At 48.2% G+C, this 15,429-nt stretch overlaps 2 protein-coding genes across 15 annotated transcripts in view; one reads left to right on the top strand and one right to left on the bottom strand.

The window, feature by feature from the left end:
- Positions 1-15,429, bottom strand: part of LOC115804043 (uncharacterized) — a 41,484-nt gene that overhangs the window by 24,409 nt on the left and 1,646 nt on the right. For 3 of the 11 annotated variants that reach the window (XR_016388347.1, XR_016388345.1, XR_016388346.1), the window contains exon 2: positions 14,748-15,000. Coding sequence is in view for 1 of the 11 variants with exons in the window: in XM_089898765.1 (XP_089754891.1) it covers positions 9,219-9,524; positions 12,995-13,067; positions 14,748-14,813; positions 14,921-14,955 (480 nt within the window). In the remaining 10 variants the exon portion in view is untranslated. Of the gene's footprint in view, positions 1-5,599; positions 9,525-9,664; positions 15,001-15,429 lie in introns of those variants that run through there. The other 8 variants (XR_016388342.1, XM_089898765.1, XR_016388348.1 and 5 more) reach the window with 8 other exon arrangements.
- ZHX2 (zinc fingers and homeoboxes 2) overlaps positions 7,880-15,429 on the top strand; it is a 174,330-nt gene continuing 166,780 nt past the window's right edge. For all 4 annotated transcript variants that reach the window (XM_022553988.3, XM_022553985.3, XM_022553987.3 and 1 more), the window contains exon 1: positions 7,880-8,501. The gene's annotated coding sequence lies outside the window, so the exon portion shown is untranslated. The remainder of the gene's footprint in view (positions 8,502-15,429) is intronic.

The raw sequence follows: 15,429 nt of genomic DNA, 5'->3' as shown, positions 1-15,429 counted from the left end.
GTCATGATAAAAATGATTCGAAGAATCAAATGAACCTACTTCAAATGAAAAAATTAAAATCCTCGTCAAAGACACAGAAAGTCTCAGCAAAGCAATAGAAGATATAAAGGAAAAGCAAATGGAAATTTTCGACCTGAAAAATACAATATCCAAAAAAAAAGCTTCAGAGGATGGACTCAGCAGAATAATGGAGGGAACAGAGGAAAGAAACAGTGAATTCAGAGATAAATCAGTAGAAGTCACCTAATCTGAACAACAGAAAATAAATAGACTGAAAAAAAAAAAAAGAGAGAGAGCAGAGCCTCACGGAAATGTGGGACCATAACAAAAGATCTAACATTTGTGTCATTGGAGTCCCAGAAGGACAGGAGAAAGAAGACAAGGATGAAAGATTATCAAAGAAATAATGGCCAAAAACATCCCAAATTTCATAAGAAACATAAAACTACAGATTTAAGAAGTTGAGTGAACCCCTAACAGGTTAATCATGTATGTACCAAAAAAGGAACTACAAAATCTGTAAAGCAAAAACTGATAGAATGGAAAGAAAAACCAGACAAATTCACAAGTACACTTGGAAATTTCAATAGCCTTCTCTCAACTGATAAAACAACTAGACAAAAATTAGCAAGGGTATAAAACTCAACAACAGCATCAACCAACAAGATCTAACAGACATTTATAGAACACTCTGCACAATAACAGAGGAATACACATTCTTTTCAAGTGTCCACAGAACATATACCAAGATAAACTATATACCGGGCCTTCCAAGCTCAGTGGTTATCAGCAGAATTCACTTCCTCGTGGTTGCAGGACTGAGGTCCCCATTGTCTTAACTGTCAGCCAGGGACTGATCTCAACTTCTAGAGGTGGTTCTTAGTTCCTTTCCACATGGCCTCTCCACCTCAGCAGCAGAGAATCATCCTTGTGTAATATCTTTCTCACACTGTGAATGTCTCTGACTTCCTCAACAAAATCTGCTTTTACAGAGCTCATAAGATTAGATCAAGCCTGTCCAGAAATCTTCATAATTTCCAGATTTTAAGGCCAACTGACTTGAGACTATAATTATGTTTGCAAAATTCTTTCACAGCAGTACCTTGGAATAAGCAGAGGCTGGGAATCTTGAGGGCCATCATAGAATTCTACTAGCCCATATTCCATGTTAGGCAAGAGAGGAGGACACAGAGATGACTGGTAAAATACCTATCCTCAAGGGATTACAGTCAAGTGAATGTAGCAAATACAAAGAAGTGATTCAACTACAGGGCAGTAATTGCTAATTCAAAGAAAGTGCAATATTCTGTAGGAATTCCGAGGAGGCATTAACTCTTTCGGGAAAAGTGCAGGAAAGCTTCCCAAAGGGGGTGACATTTGATCCGAGTCTTGAAGCACTGAGGAGGGAAGGCATTCCAAGTAGCGGGTGCACCATTTACAAAGATAGAAAAGACCCAGCAAATTTAGAGAATGACAAGTTATCCACTGATGCTAAATCTTAGAGGACAGGTTTTAAATGATGCATGGACGCAGCATTAAATAACCCTGACTCGGAAAGAAAGTCATTCCTTTGCAACTCTCCTTCTATCCTTTTAATTAGCTCAAGAAAAAGTTATCAGTTTGGTGTTAGCCTGTCGTTAACACCTTTCTAACATCTTTACCCTCTGGCTCCACCTTCTGAAAATGAAAGTATCTAGCTAGCTTAATAGCACTGTTTCTTTCTGTGGATTATTTTTACTGCTACCTTTCATTTGTTACAATCAGTATTGGTTTTTCTTTTTCCATTGTGATAAAAAGATTATCATTATTATTATTAAGGGCATACATTTAAGTTTTGAATGTAAATCAGTGTAAATTGAAATGTTAAATAAATATATTACAGGTGGTACATATGCCTCTGGGGCAAAAATTGGGAAGGTGGTTTGCAAATGAGCTAATTTGGGACACAAAGGCGTAATAAGAAGCAGGCAGTATTTGCAGTCAGTCAAACTTGGGTTCAAGTTCGACTCCTCTACGGGTCTTAGTTTTCCGCCACAAATTAAGGACATGATACACCTACTTAGAAGGTTGTGAAGATTAAGTGAAACCAAGTGTAAGATGCATCTTCTAGGTGGCCTTGTGCATGGTAGGCATTTGGAGTTCCCATCACAGTGCATATCTCTGAAGAATGGAAACCTCGGTTTTTGGCAACACCAAACAGGAACTTAACTCTAGCACCTACTGAGTGTCTCTGCTTGGTAAATATTACACAAGAGTATATCTGCTTCAGATCTGGGACCTGAACATGTGTGTGCGTGCGGGGGGGGGGGGGTGTCCTTAGGCTAAATTCAGCTGTTTTGTGAAAAACAACTGATATCAGGAAAAGCATTTGACTCAGAGGAGTGGCCAGCCCAGGCGTCATGGACCCGTCCCTCCACCCCTTGTCTGGCTTTCTCTATGATCTCAGAATGCTACATCCCACAGAGATCAGTGGGAAGCTCATCTGGAATATTCAGATATATGTGCAAATGAAAACACAAGGAAAATACCTCCCACTTCAGTCATCTATTACTGTGTAATAAGCTACCCTAAAACTTGGTGGTGTTGAACAACTATTATTTTATTATCATCACTCATGATTCTGGGGGTTGACTGGGTTAAACTGAGCGGCTCTTCTGCTCTATGTGATCTCAGCTGGGGCTGCAGTCAACTGGGAGGTGAATTCGTCTGGAGCACCCAAGATGGCTCACTCACACGGCTAAAGTCTGACTGGGAGTCAGCCAGAAATCAGCTGGGGCTGTTGTCTGTAGCATCTTGATTTTTCTCCATGTGGCCTCCCCAAGAAGCTTGGGCTTCTCACAACATGGCAGCAGAATTCCAAGAGGAAGGAGTCAGGAAATGCCAGTCTCTTAAGGCCTGGGCACACATGTCTCAGAATATCACTTTCATAGCAACAAAGCAATCACAGGACTAGCTCAGATTCAAGGGGAGGGGAGATAAATGCCACCTCTTAATGGAGAAGTCTCTTTCATACAGTGAGGGAAAGGATTGACTGCAGCCATCTTGCGAGACCATGTACCATGCCTCCTGAAGCTTTCACTTACTGCAAAGGGTTTCCACTCTCGAATTATGTGTATATTTCAACCCAGTGATTAGTTATCAAGGAATTTATCATAAGGAAGTAATCTTGGATGGTTCAAAACATTTGACGTAACGTTTTCCATTGCTAACGTTTCTCATGCTAGGAATTCATATGAGGACTAACCACCCACAGTGTCTCACCAGACACAAATCTTATGCATCATAGAAATTGAAGACTTGACCCCGGGAACTGATGTTCTTAGCTAAGGTCATTTGAGGTAAACAGAAGATGTGTATACTCTTAAAAAGCAGTGACTCCCTAGACCTGGAGAAGCCCTGACAAGAAGTGCACTTCATTCATTCAGCAATCATTTGTGGTGCACCTGTGATACGCCATGTTGGTTTAAACATAGGGACACAGCAGCAATGAATGAAACAAACTACCTGGCTGCAGGAACTTTACATTCTAGTGGGGAGACAACCAAATAAATGCATAAGTACATATAAAATGGCATATGATAAAAAGACCTTGTTGAGTGATAATTCTCTTCCAAGGTTCCGCAAGAAAGGAGAGACAACATCTGATAGGAGGCACGTTTAGAGCCCTTTCAGTAAAATAGCAAATGATGAAGAAGGGGCACAGAAATAGCATTGGTCTTGCAGTCACCAGACAGATTTATATAGTGGTTCAGAATTTAGTTTGTGAACTTGAACTAATGACTGTAACCTTTATAAGCCTCAGTAACCTTCTCTGTAAAATGGGAACAATAGTACCAGTTCTGCTTTCCTTACAGAGATGATACAAGGACTAAACCAGACTGTAAAATCAAACAAATAATAAGTTCTGAGTTTTCCCCATTTGGTACATTTTTAGCTCTACCCTCCAAGCAGAATCAAGTCACTGCCAAGCCAAGCTCCTGCTGTAAACTTGCAAACATCAAGTCCCAGCTCCGATGCTACCAGTGCCATGGGATTGATCTCGGGGCATGTGACATTTTATTCTCAAGCCATGGCGGGGGGCGAGGGGGGGATGCAGACATGGAAGGAGACAGCCTCTGTCTAGCACACTTCCTTTCACTTGCAGGTATTGAGTAAAGCAATCTGAATGTTCTGAAAGGTCATCTTCTGTCTCGCTTTGTTGTAAGACATGTCAGTAGTGGCCATTCCATGCTACAGTTGGTAAATTGATATGTAATAGTTTTCATTTCTCTTAAGAGTCTTATAGCGGAAAAAGTAAATAAATGTAACTTGTGGAAAGATCCATACCAAAATGATAAGCAGTACCTGGTTGGACTGCTGACGCTTTCTTTTTCTTGCTTGCTTCTCTGTGTTTTGTGTTTTCTTTTTTCATTCATTTAGAAAAATACTTATCTAGCATGTGCATGCAGGGATCAGATAGCTGGGTGGGATGACCCCACAATTCCCATCTCAATTCCAAATCTTTGCTGCTCCCCTACGTCTCTTTTGAGTTTACATGCAAGTGTGGACTTGTTGTCATTAGATTAGGGGCCTCATCAGGGCAATGCTGCTTTTTATTTCTTCTCCTCCTGATATTTCTAAATTTTCAAGACTTTTAGCCAGGCCTCATTCTCACCAAATCTCGAACAGAAGTCGTTTCCTCCCCGCTAGGCCTCTATAAATCACTGTGATAGACTCCTGTCTTTCCTTGGTTTTGAAGCCACCAGACAAAGATTTGAATCTAGATTCTTCTCCTTATTGGCTGAGCAACTTTGAAGAAGCTTCTTAACCTCTCTGAACTGCAGTTTTGTCATCTGTAAAATGGGAGAAACAATACCTGCAGGGAAGGTGGTTGTAAGCATTTGACAAGATAATGGGTAAGAAGGGCTGGCACATAATAAAGGCTCAAAAGGTAATTGCTATTAATAAAAAGTAGTCTTGGGAAGCCCTAGAGGCTGTTCTAGGTTGAGGGCAGAGCTTGGGTTGTTAATAAAAGGCAGAATTGTACAATCATTAAGAAATCTGGCTCTGGCCTCTAAAGAACCCAGTTTAAATCCTTGCTCCCTGCATTGCCCTGGGCAACTTACTACATTTCTAAGAAGCTTGGCTTCCTCACCTGTAAATTGCACATAACAATAACTTACAATCACAGTGTTTCTCAAAATATTATCCAGGGATCCTGGAGACCCCCAAGACCCTTCCAGGGCTCTTCAAGGTAAAATTTACTTTGGTGATAGGGCTAAAACATTACTTGTCCTTTTTATTGTTTCTCAAGTATACAGTAGTTTTCCAGAGGCTACGTGACATGTCATAGTATCATTGCTCCCATGACTAACGGAAAGTGTGTTTGTAAATTCCTGTGCTTCCATTTTCTTTTTCAGTTCAATTTCTAACATGGTAAATATCAAGATGTATGTAACTCATGTAAACAAAAGCTACTCGGGGTCCTCAATAATTTTAAGAGTCTAAAGGGACCTAAGACAAAACACTTGGAGAATCGTTGCCTGTGAGGGTTGTTGTAAAGATTAAGTACTGTACACCTGAGACTAATACAATGTTGTAAGTCAACTATACTTTAGTAAAAAAAAAAAAAAAGATTAAGATAAGGGTCTGTCTACTCCACCTATACATAAAGCAAACTGAAATCATAGCACTTGATGCAAAAGTCACCCTTGTTTTATCCCCTTCTGTTTGTTTATATAGTGAAGGTTCAGCCCATGCTAAACTTTGAACAATTTAAAGATACTGAAGTCATCAAAGGCCCCCCACTTGAGATCCAAGTGCCCTGAAGACATGAGAACTCAGTGGGCAGTCCCGAGGGTTTACCCTGCTTGGCTCAACCCTGAACCTTCCATCCTATTACTAGCTGGCCCAGCCAGAAGAAGGCGGTACCGAGGTGGAGGCGGAGGAAAGGTGGCTTATAGAACCCCCTCCTGAGTGGCTGACCAGCAAAAGGAGGTGCCGCCTCAAAACGGGAATAGCTTCCTTAAGATTTCAGTAATTTCCATGGAAACAAACTAAGAACCGTAGTTACTTTCAAGGGAAGGTGGGGAAACGGTGGGATGACCTGCAAGAGTCAAGAGTAAGCGATATAAAAATATTAGACTTGCGGGGGGAGGGGTCTTTTTCTTTCACTCTTCAGACACACCCTTGAGGAAGAACAAAAAATCGGCATCCCTAAATTCCGATACTGATGGCAAGTAGATGAGGATTTTAGGCGGTAGGTATTAAATGAGTTTGAGAAAGATGTGGCGCTAACTGGATCATAGTCATAAAGGAAGTTCTTAACGGAATCCTTTAAGGGCCGGCCAGGGCAGTTCGCCTCTCAGGTAGGAGAGCACCTACCGAGAGACCCCCTCCAAGGCCAGGACCTAGTTTTATGCACCGTTAACTCACAAACAAACAAACAAACCCTACATCAGCAATAACGGAACAAACAGGTGCAAGCCAGTAAGACAGTTTTGCATATGAGCTATTTTTATTTTTATTGCAGAAATTTCTGGGGACGCAAAGAAGGGGTTCTGTTAGAGAAATTGGAGCCCTAGGAGAGACCCTAGAAAAACTTTGTAGCTGCTTTCTTCTCCTCATCCTAAGAAAATGCCAAAAGGTCTCCAGGTGCGTTGGCCTCGCAGTCAGCCCCAGAGCCAGCCGTTTTCACCCCAGTCCCTGTCCTCGCCTCCAGCCACTCCGCCGTACACGGCCACCTGTTGCTGCCCTCGCGCCCAGAGCCGAGTCGCAAGCCGCCGCTAGAGTTCGTTCTAATTCCCCGGAGCAAAGGCTGGCCGGGAAGCCCCGACACTCCGCCCCTGCTCATCTTCAGGGCAGGCGGGGACTCCGCTGAGCCTCCCAGCCCCAGGCTCCCGTTGTCTCCTCGCCGCGCTCGGACGTCAAAAGTGGACCCCAGACAGTATCCCCTTGTCCCCGCTTAGCTCGTGCGCGCTCGCGCTCAGCTCACACCTGGGAGATGCTAACGCGCCGAGATGCCCACGGAGGAGAAACTGGTCCATCCGGGCAGGAGCGGGCGGCGCAGACAGGTTGCTTTCCGTGAGATTCCAAAGCGTCCCCTGAATCCCAGATCACTTAGAGCTCCGCAGCTGAGCGCTGTTGCAGGAACGCCGCGCCCCAAACGCAAGCTCACGGTTGCAGAGGCCGCAGGCGAAGAGCGGCGAGATCCTGACTCGCCTTTGCTCTCAGGCGCCGGAGGGGAATCCGGGGGGCGGCGGCGGTTAGGGATGCCCTCCCGCCAGGAACGCCGGAGTCCCAATTCCGAAAGAGACCCGCCTCGCTTCCGAGGGACTTCCCTGCGAGCGCCGCAGGGGTGTGCATTTCTCGAAGTCTGAGAATCCGGGCGAAAGCTGGCCCGACAAGAGTTGAAGTCAGCTCCCGGGGCGTCTGTTTGTTTATTGGCTCTTAGGGGAAAAGTTTGAGGATGTTGAACCAACCTCAGACCTGGCGCAAGCGGAAATCTCAGAATCTCTCCAGCAAAAGTCATCTAATTTCGACTCGTTATATAAGTGAGGGGCTCTTTCTTACCCTCCCTACCCCAAGCCCTCTCATTACTATTCCAGGAGTTAAATGTGTCTCGCTTTAAAAAAAATTTTTTTTAAGTTATTATTATTTCTTTGAGTCCGAAGGCGGGAGAAAGCAGGCAGAGCCGGGGGCGCGCGGCAGCCCCACCCTCGCGCTGCCCCTTGGGCTGCGGCAGGAACGCGGGATCCCGGGTGCCGCCGGTTCAGGGCGAGCAGCCGAGCCCCGCGGTCCCTCCGTCCGCCACTCCACGTGGTCAAGATCAACAGTTTGTTGAGCTCATCAGTGACACCTTGAACTTTTCATAAAGAAAATGGGTATTGCAGCGGGAGGGTTCGGCCGCGGCCGCCGCGCCGGGTCCTGCTTAATATTCAATGATCTCGCTCGCGCCTCCCCCTCCGCCCCTCGCAGAAATTCCACCGAGTCCGTTACTGGGCTCAGACTTTTAAGTTAATTTACTGCCCTCCCCCCAACCTTGGCTAGTAACCAGCGCCTTTAGGGCTAGCTTCCCCCCCGGCTCCCGCCTGAAAATGACATTTCGCCGGCGTCTCCGGAGGGGGCTGAATTTCACTTTGTAACTTTCTGCGGAACCCGAGCCCGGGTGGCAGCTCGGGTGGTGGTATCGTATGCAAATACGCATGCTGACGTTACAGATCATGTGGGTTTTGGCGTAGATTCCCCACTGATCGAGACATTTTTTTCCCCTTTTTTTTCCTTCTTTTTTTTTTTTTTTTCTTTCTTTCTAAAAATTTTGGCCACTGTTCTCCGAACGGGGGCTTCTTCTGTCTGTCTGTCTGGCAGGCTGGCTTTCCCCCTCTTTCCCACGGAGCCCGAGCCGGGCGCCCGGTGGGGAGTGGGGAGTAGGTGGGGGGAGCCAGCAGAGTTCCATTTTGGAACGCCCGTGCAGCGTCTCCGCGTTCCCAGCCCGGGTCTCCGCGTTCCCAGCCCCGGCGCAGGTAAGAAACTTCGCCCCGGCGCGGAGCACCCCCCGCCCGGCGCCGCCGGCCCCAAGCCCCGCACGCCGGGCACCGGCCACTCCAGCCCAACTTTCCCACCGCTGCCGCAGCCGCCGCCGCGGCTCCCGAAAATGTGTTGTTAATGGGACTTGGCCGGGTTTGCGATTGGAAGGGGGGGGGCGGGAGGGAGGGTGCAGGCTCTTTTTGCGGGTAGGAGGAGATCAGAGGATCCAGAGGTGGGGGAGATTTTTTTTAAAGAGTTTTGATTACAAGTTTGGATCAATGGGAGGCAGACCGAGAAGGAGGAGGAGGAGGAAAAACATGTCTACGTTTCCCTATGTCGACATAAGCCACAAAAAAATATGGCGTCCGCTTTCGACAGGGCGTTACGTAGACCCGACTCTGTTTTTATTTATTTATTTCGTGGCCGGCTCCCTCCCTTCTTGGCCAAACTGCGGCGCTTTGTGCGAACGGGGCCGGTCCCGCGGGGACTCCACCGGGACGTGGCCCCGGCTCCGCGGGGTTTGGCAGGCGGGGGGCTGCGTGTGTGTGCTCCCCTCCCTCCCCCGCTCTCCCCTCTTCTCCCCTCTCCCGGTGACGATTCGCCGTAATGTGGTGGCAGGAAGCATGACGCCGTGGGTTGAGGCTGCCTCTCCTCTCCGCGCTCCTGGTGGCTGCAGGCAGCAGGCGCGCGGCGCGGGCGGGCGGCCGCCCCAGCTACCTGCCGGGGGCCGGGCCGGAGTGCGGCGCTGTCCCCACGCCCCGCTCAGGTGCCGGGAAACCCGCGTGGGGAGGGGCGGCGGGGGACCCTGGGGACCCCCGGGCCCGGCTGCCCGCCGCCCGCGGGCCCGCGCCCGCAGCCCGCCCAAGCCCACGATCGCCCCCCGGAACGGCAGCTGGGGCTTTTCGTCTGCCCCACGAGAGGTTCATCTTTGTTGGTGTTGCGGCTCCTTTGTGGCGTCCCCAGGACTTGGTATCTTCGCCTTTGCAAACTTGCCCCTTTCCCAGCCGCTTTGCAGGAGGCTGGAAAAGGAGCGGAAAGTTGGAAACCAGTGAGCATCACAGCACCGTCCCCTCGGCCTCGTCGCTGTGCGGAGCTCGGGAGGCGGCGGCGCACGACCGGGAGGAGGAGGGTGGTGTGTTAGGCTGCGGAGAAAACTTGCCGGGGAAGCCAAGTTGTGATTTGCTCAGGCTTCCACCTGATGGATCGGCTTCAAAGCCAGTGGGGTCTCTGCCTTCAGCTATTGCCGCGATGGCCTTTTGTTTGTCTGGGAGGTGAGGGAGGAGGAAGGTGAGGAAATAATGACTTTCCCTGGACCCCTCCCCTTTGAAAGTGTCGCTGCCCAGCTTGGGCCCCAGGGATCTCCAAGTCTCTTCAGGCCCTAGAATTCTGTCCTACCTGCTCCCTGATGATCGCCTTCTGCCTCCAAGTTAGCAGCTCCCCAAGTCTGAGGCAGGCCCAGCTGGGCAGGATTTGGGGAGCAGGCATCCCTCCCCTTCATCCCTTGGGTCGCTCAGACCTCCCACAGTTACCCTCTTAAAACACACACACACACACACACACTCTCCTTTATGTAGAGCAGAAATTAATGCCTGTTGAAGTGAAGAGAGTGAGGTTCAGAGAGCTCTTCAAGATTTCCGTCAAAAGGGGATTTTCTATTTATGAGGGCAGTTAAAGAACTTGAGTCCCGGGGCAGTGATGTCAAAAAGCATTTGGATGACAACCAAGTGGAATAAATATCTTGTAAAATGGCACGTTTAATGGTAAAAATAGATTAATGGAGCCGCCAAGTGCTTGAATGGGGCTAACATAACGGTTTCAGTTTAAAGGGAAAGTTATATCAAGCTGTATACACATCGTTTAAGGCCAAAGGCGGGAAATCTACAAGTAAGATTGAAATGCGTCACCGACAATGACTGGATCCGCGATCTGTGGGAATATCATTGCTGTTTAAACACTCTTCTTTGCGATTGTTCTCATGTGCACGCGTACCTTGCGGCCAGGTTTGGTGTCAACTAAGGATCCACTTGAAGTTAACAGCTTTTAAGGGGAAAATTTGGAGGCCAACGTTCTGGGGTAAATCGGATATATTAGCTAATCCCTGTTTAAAGGAAAAAAAATCAAAATGCCACAAATGTTCGTTGGCACTCAAGAAAAGTATTCTCCCAATGTAAATGCAGTGTACCTTGACATGCCAAAAGGCGACCCCACCCCAAGCATCCCATCCACATCAGGACCATGTGATTCAGTGGGATGCCATGCATTTGACAAACACAATAATGACGGTGTTTGATAACAATTGCTGACACTGTTTCAGTATGCCGGGCATAATGCTGTATATTTTACATGCTTTATCATTTAATTCTCACCGTAACCCTATGAGATACATACTATTATTATCCCAAGCTTAGTGGGGAAGAAACTTAAGCTCAGAGAGGTGAAACAAACTGACCCAAAGCCGCATGGCAAAAATCAAATTCCATGTTTGAAGCCAAGCCTTACAACACTCCAGTATAGCAGCTCCCCAGATATGGGAAGTTGTAGTTAGAATGAAAAGTAAAGGCAGAAAAGAGGGAAGAGTGACCATGGCCCAGTGGTCCGAACTCAGGAATTTTCCTAGTTTTCATCTCTTAATTCATTTATTTCGCAGCTGTGTGTTGATTTATTTGTTCACTCCGCAACTGAAATGTTCATCACGCTAATAAAAGCCTAGAGTCATTAAGCAGTTTTACATGCCAGAGACCGTTCTAAGCGCTTAGGATTAAACTGTGTTGTCTTCGTGACAACCCTGCGGGGTAAAGTACTGTCATCCTCTCCTTTTTATAGATGAGGAAACGGGCACGGAGAGGTTCTCTAACTTGCCCAAGACCAAACAGCTAGCAAGCAGAGTGCCAGACCCCAGAACATGCACACTCCACGTTTGCAGACAATGCGCTGCTCCACACGTTATAGAGGCGCTGCTGAGATAGAGCATCTATCTAACCTCGATGCAAAGCACTGCTCCAGACACTATGGAGACGTCAGTGAGACCAAGACGCCTTACCCTCTAGGAATTTGAGCAGCCAGCAGGCCAAATAAAGCAGGATTAACTAGGTGCTAGAATTGAGAAAAGTAACTACTGTGGAAGTACGATGAAGGGTGCAGTTCTTGTGCTCTGAGGGACCCATGGAGGATTTCTCAGAGGGGGTAGCATCAGAACTGACCCATGACTGAGGAGGAACAATGTCTGGCGGTGTGTCGGGTATCATTGAACTCACCTGTTAGCAACAGAAATCCTGCCCACCGGTGACTTAACCAGATGGGGGCTTATTTGTGTCAGACAGCAAGAAAGTGGGTGGGACAATGCCTCAGCTGTACCGCTGGGGACCCAGGCTCTGTCTTTCTACTCTGCCACCCTTAGAGTATAGGCCTTTGGCCCCAGGTCTATCATCTCGTGGTAGGAAGGCCTGCTGCATCTCCAGGCCTCACATCTGCATACCAGGAAAGGGGAAGTAGGATGAGTGAGGCACAAAGAGCATTTACCTAGTGTGGCTTTACTGTTACATTTGGAAAGGGACACCCCTCTCAGGGACTTCTGCCCTTAGCTCAACCAGAACTGTGCCACATGGCCACCCAACCCTACCAGGAAGGGGCAATGCCGTGTTTTTAGTTAGGCACATCACTGCCACGAGCAAACTGGGGTTCAGCATGTAAGGCAAAAGGGGTGAATGGAGAAACGGTTGTTGAGTTGGCAGATAAGGCGTTAGTGGCCTCAGATGAGAAGAGGAGGTTACTCCTGATGAAGTTAAAACTGCGTCCTGAGAGCTGTGTGTATTCTGGGGAGATGGAGAGGGGGATGCAGGGAAGGTTGTGCAAAGAGATGCCGCCACACTTGGGGATGGACGTAGAGGAGGTTGGCTGTTAATCTGTAGGTACTGGGGAGCCATGGCAGGCTTCTGAGGAGGGAGCGTCAGGTGTTTTAGGAAGGTAAGACTGACAGCCTTGTGCCTTATGGAGATGAATCAGCTTGGTTCTTATTTGAACTAAAATGAGTTCTGGAAAGTTTCAGACCAGGGGACCAGTTCTGCCTTAGGGCAAAAAGAAGACAGCACGCTAAGAAAGTGAGGGAGATTTTCTTTTAGGTCCTGCCAATAGGAATCCAAAATTAACCTGATGTCAGTCGACTGTCACCAGGAAGTAACTAGCTCTCCTTGTGCAGTAACTCAGTGAGCGGAACCGGATACACTGGGAAGGGTACCAGTTTACTCCCCAGACGTGACGCTTGCTTTTTTCCTGACCCTCGGACTCCCCAGGCCCCACCTGCAACTCCACCACTCACCAGCAGAATAATTTTGGTCGTGACCCTTCAGTTTTGCTTTTAAAGGAGGGGATGCTATCAGAGGGCCTCAGAGGGCCTCCGGTCAGGTTCCCCACGCTGGATTCCTCCAGCAAGGACCAACACCCCTGATTCTCTGCTCAAGTAGTAGCTTTATGATTTGGGGCTATTACATACCTCTTTAAACCTCAGTTTCCTCATCTCTAAAATGGAGATTCTTCCAGCAGCTGCCTTCTGGGTTGTTGTGAAGCTTAAGAAGAGATTTATAAAGGAGCTTAGCACAGCGCCTAACACGTGGATTATTCTCAGTGAACGTTACCTGTTATCACCATCATCTCCTCTGCCAGCATAATCACTGCCACCACCTCTAGGATGTGACTTTCTTGTTTCCTTGAGGTAATTAACATGCATGGATTCTTATCGTAGATTTCGAGACCCCAACTGTCCCCATCTCATTGCAATTCTCCTCCCTACCCCCCCTCCTCCATACACATATATGCTCCTTTGTGGCAAGTCTGAGCAACTACTGACATGGAAATCTCTTCCTGAATATCACAGTGGGACCCTGGCGCAGTCTTCAGGTACCGTAATGTGCTGTGTCATGGTCAAACCCAGACAGCGCAGTTCTGAAAGGATGCTTAGCTACTCACACACCCCTGTGGTAGACAATAAAGTGGGCATTGTTTTTGGTATTGACAAGGTAATTTCATTTGTAGTTGAAAAAAAAAGAAAGTCCTCTGGATTCCCCGCCCCTACCCTACATCGAACAGGTTGTGATTTTAAGAGCATCCACCCCCAATCTGTTTGCTCTTCCTATGCTTGAAGTCATGCACTTAAGAGGGGTTGATTGGCAATGGTGTGTGTGTGTGTGTGTGTCTCACACATACGCACATGTAACAAGCCCTCAAGGAGATAAACAGTCTTGGCAACGGTCCATCACGTTCCACCCAAACTTTAAAATGGAGTCAAAAAAAAAAGACCAGAGTCAGTTTTCTTGCTGACACCTCTCCTTACCCCCTGGTGAACAATTTACGTGTTAAGAGCCACAGTTCTGCACACTTTCTTCCTCTTTCTGCCCAGCTCCGGTCCCCTAGTGCTAGAAACACTTAGTAGAGATTAAATCTTATTACACAATGTTTCACTGCAACAGTATTTACCACATAAAACCTGCAGTGAATGAAACGCTTGTGCTCTTGATTCATGGGGGATCGATCTTAAGGAGTGTGACCCAGGCATTCACTCACTTCGGTTCTAAGAGGTTCAGAGTATATTTTAGGGGTGCACAGGCTTGCTTGGGATGGAAAAATGGGAAGCGTGGGCTGGGTTTACTTTCCTGGGTTTAAAGCCACTCTGGGTTCACCAGGCAGGGGAAAACAAGCCCAATCCTGGGAACCATTTGCCGTCAAGCTCCAGACAGGGAGTGGATTCCTGTGTCTCTGGGGCATCGGAGGGTGGCCGAACTGAATTAGCTCTTTCTCTGGGAGGGAATCCTCCCTGTCGGGGGCCCAGAACAGACTCTGTGGGAGAAAGAAGGAGCCTGCTGTCAAGAAGGGTAGAGAGAAAAAGATGAATGAGATTTTCTGGGCTGGTTGGATGCCTGCAGCTGCAGCTTCTGGGCTCCAAAACATCTGCAGAAAACCAAGGAAGGACCAGAATCTACACGGAGGAGGCCGCATGCGCGCACGCGTGGGCTGGGCCAACGTGACGGTTTAAATCAGTGTCGCAGAAAGCCTCAAGGAAAACACTCCTCAGCAGGGCTGACATTTGTGTCCCCCCCGACCGCCATCTCCGCCCTGCCACAGACCCCAGCCTTGTCCACTCTGGCTGATGAGATGGAATGAATACAGATCTCCCTGCACACCCAGACACACCACAAACACAGTGCCGCCATCCTCGGGGCAGCAACAACTTCCAAAAACTGGGCACCTACCTTGTGCCAGGCGCCCTGCTGAATGCTCTCTCTCCACTGCGTCCTTCAGTGTGACCCTGAGGAACACTGAGAGCCATGGCGGAGCCCCATGTTAAAGACAGGAGGCCAAAGCTCAGAGCGCTCAGATGCTTGCTCAAGGTCACAGAGAGAAGGTCGCCAAGATTCGAACTCACATCAGTCTGATTCTAAAGCCGATGCCCTTGGTCATCGCCGGGTCTTTCTGAAGTGTTCTGGAGGCCAGCTCCACCCCAGCCTGGAATAATAATGGCGGGAGAAGGGACACTTTTAGAATGAGCTTCTGGACAGTCTGACAGCTTTTCTGCTAAAGGAGTGTAGGGGTGAGTGCACACAGGCTTGCGTGCGTGTGTTTGTGCGTTTAGTCAAAACAGAAGACAGTTCCAAATCTGTGCCTGTTATCCTTAGCCCCCCAAACCCCACCCCCAAGACAATTCTCAAGCCTCTATCAGTGTCTCTACCAGAACATTCTCTAGGGAGCACGGCACCCTCTCCACCCTCTCCTCCCTGGCTCCGGCGAGAAAAGGAATCCCAGTGGGCTGAAAGCTGCAGAGTTGGAGACAGTGGGAGGAGAAGCTGGGTGCTCCTTTCCGGACGCTGAACAGCCATGCCAGCCAGTGGGGGAAGCAGGTAGAGAGAGCAGGCATTGGGAGGGAGGAGAATGGCT

This window comes from Delphinapterus leucas, chromosome 17, assembly GCF_059928025.1.
Source record: "Delphinapterus leucas isolate spDelLeu-1000000601 "Yukka" chromosome 17, BTC_Dleu_Yukka2, whole genome shotgun sequence".
Lineage (NCBI taxonomy): Eukaryota > Metazoa > Chordata > Mammalia > Artiodactyla > Monodontidae > Delphinapterus > Delphinapterus leucas.
This window is presented reverse-complemented; position numbering and strand designations above follow the sequence as displayed.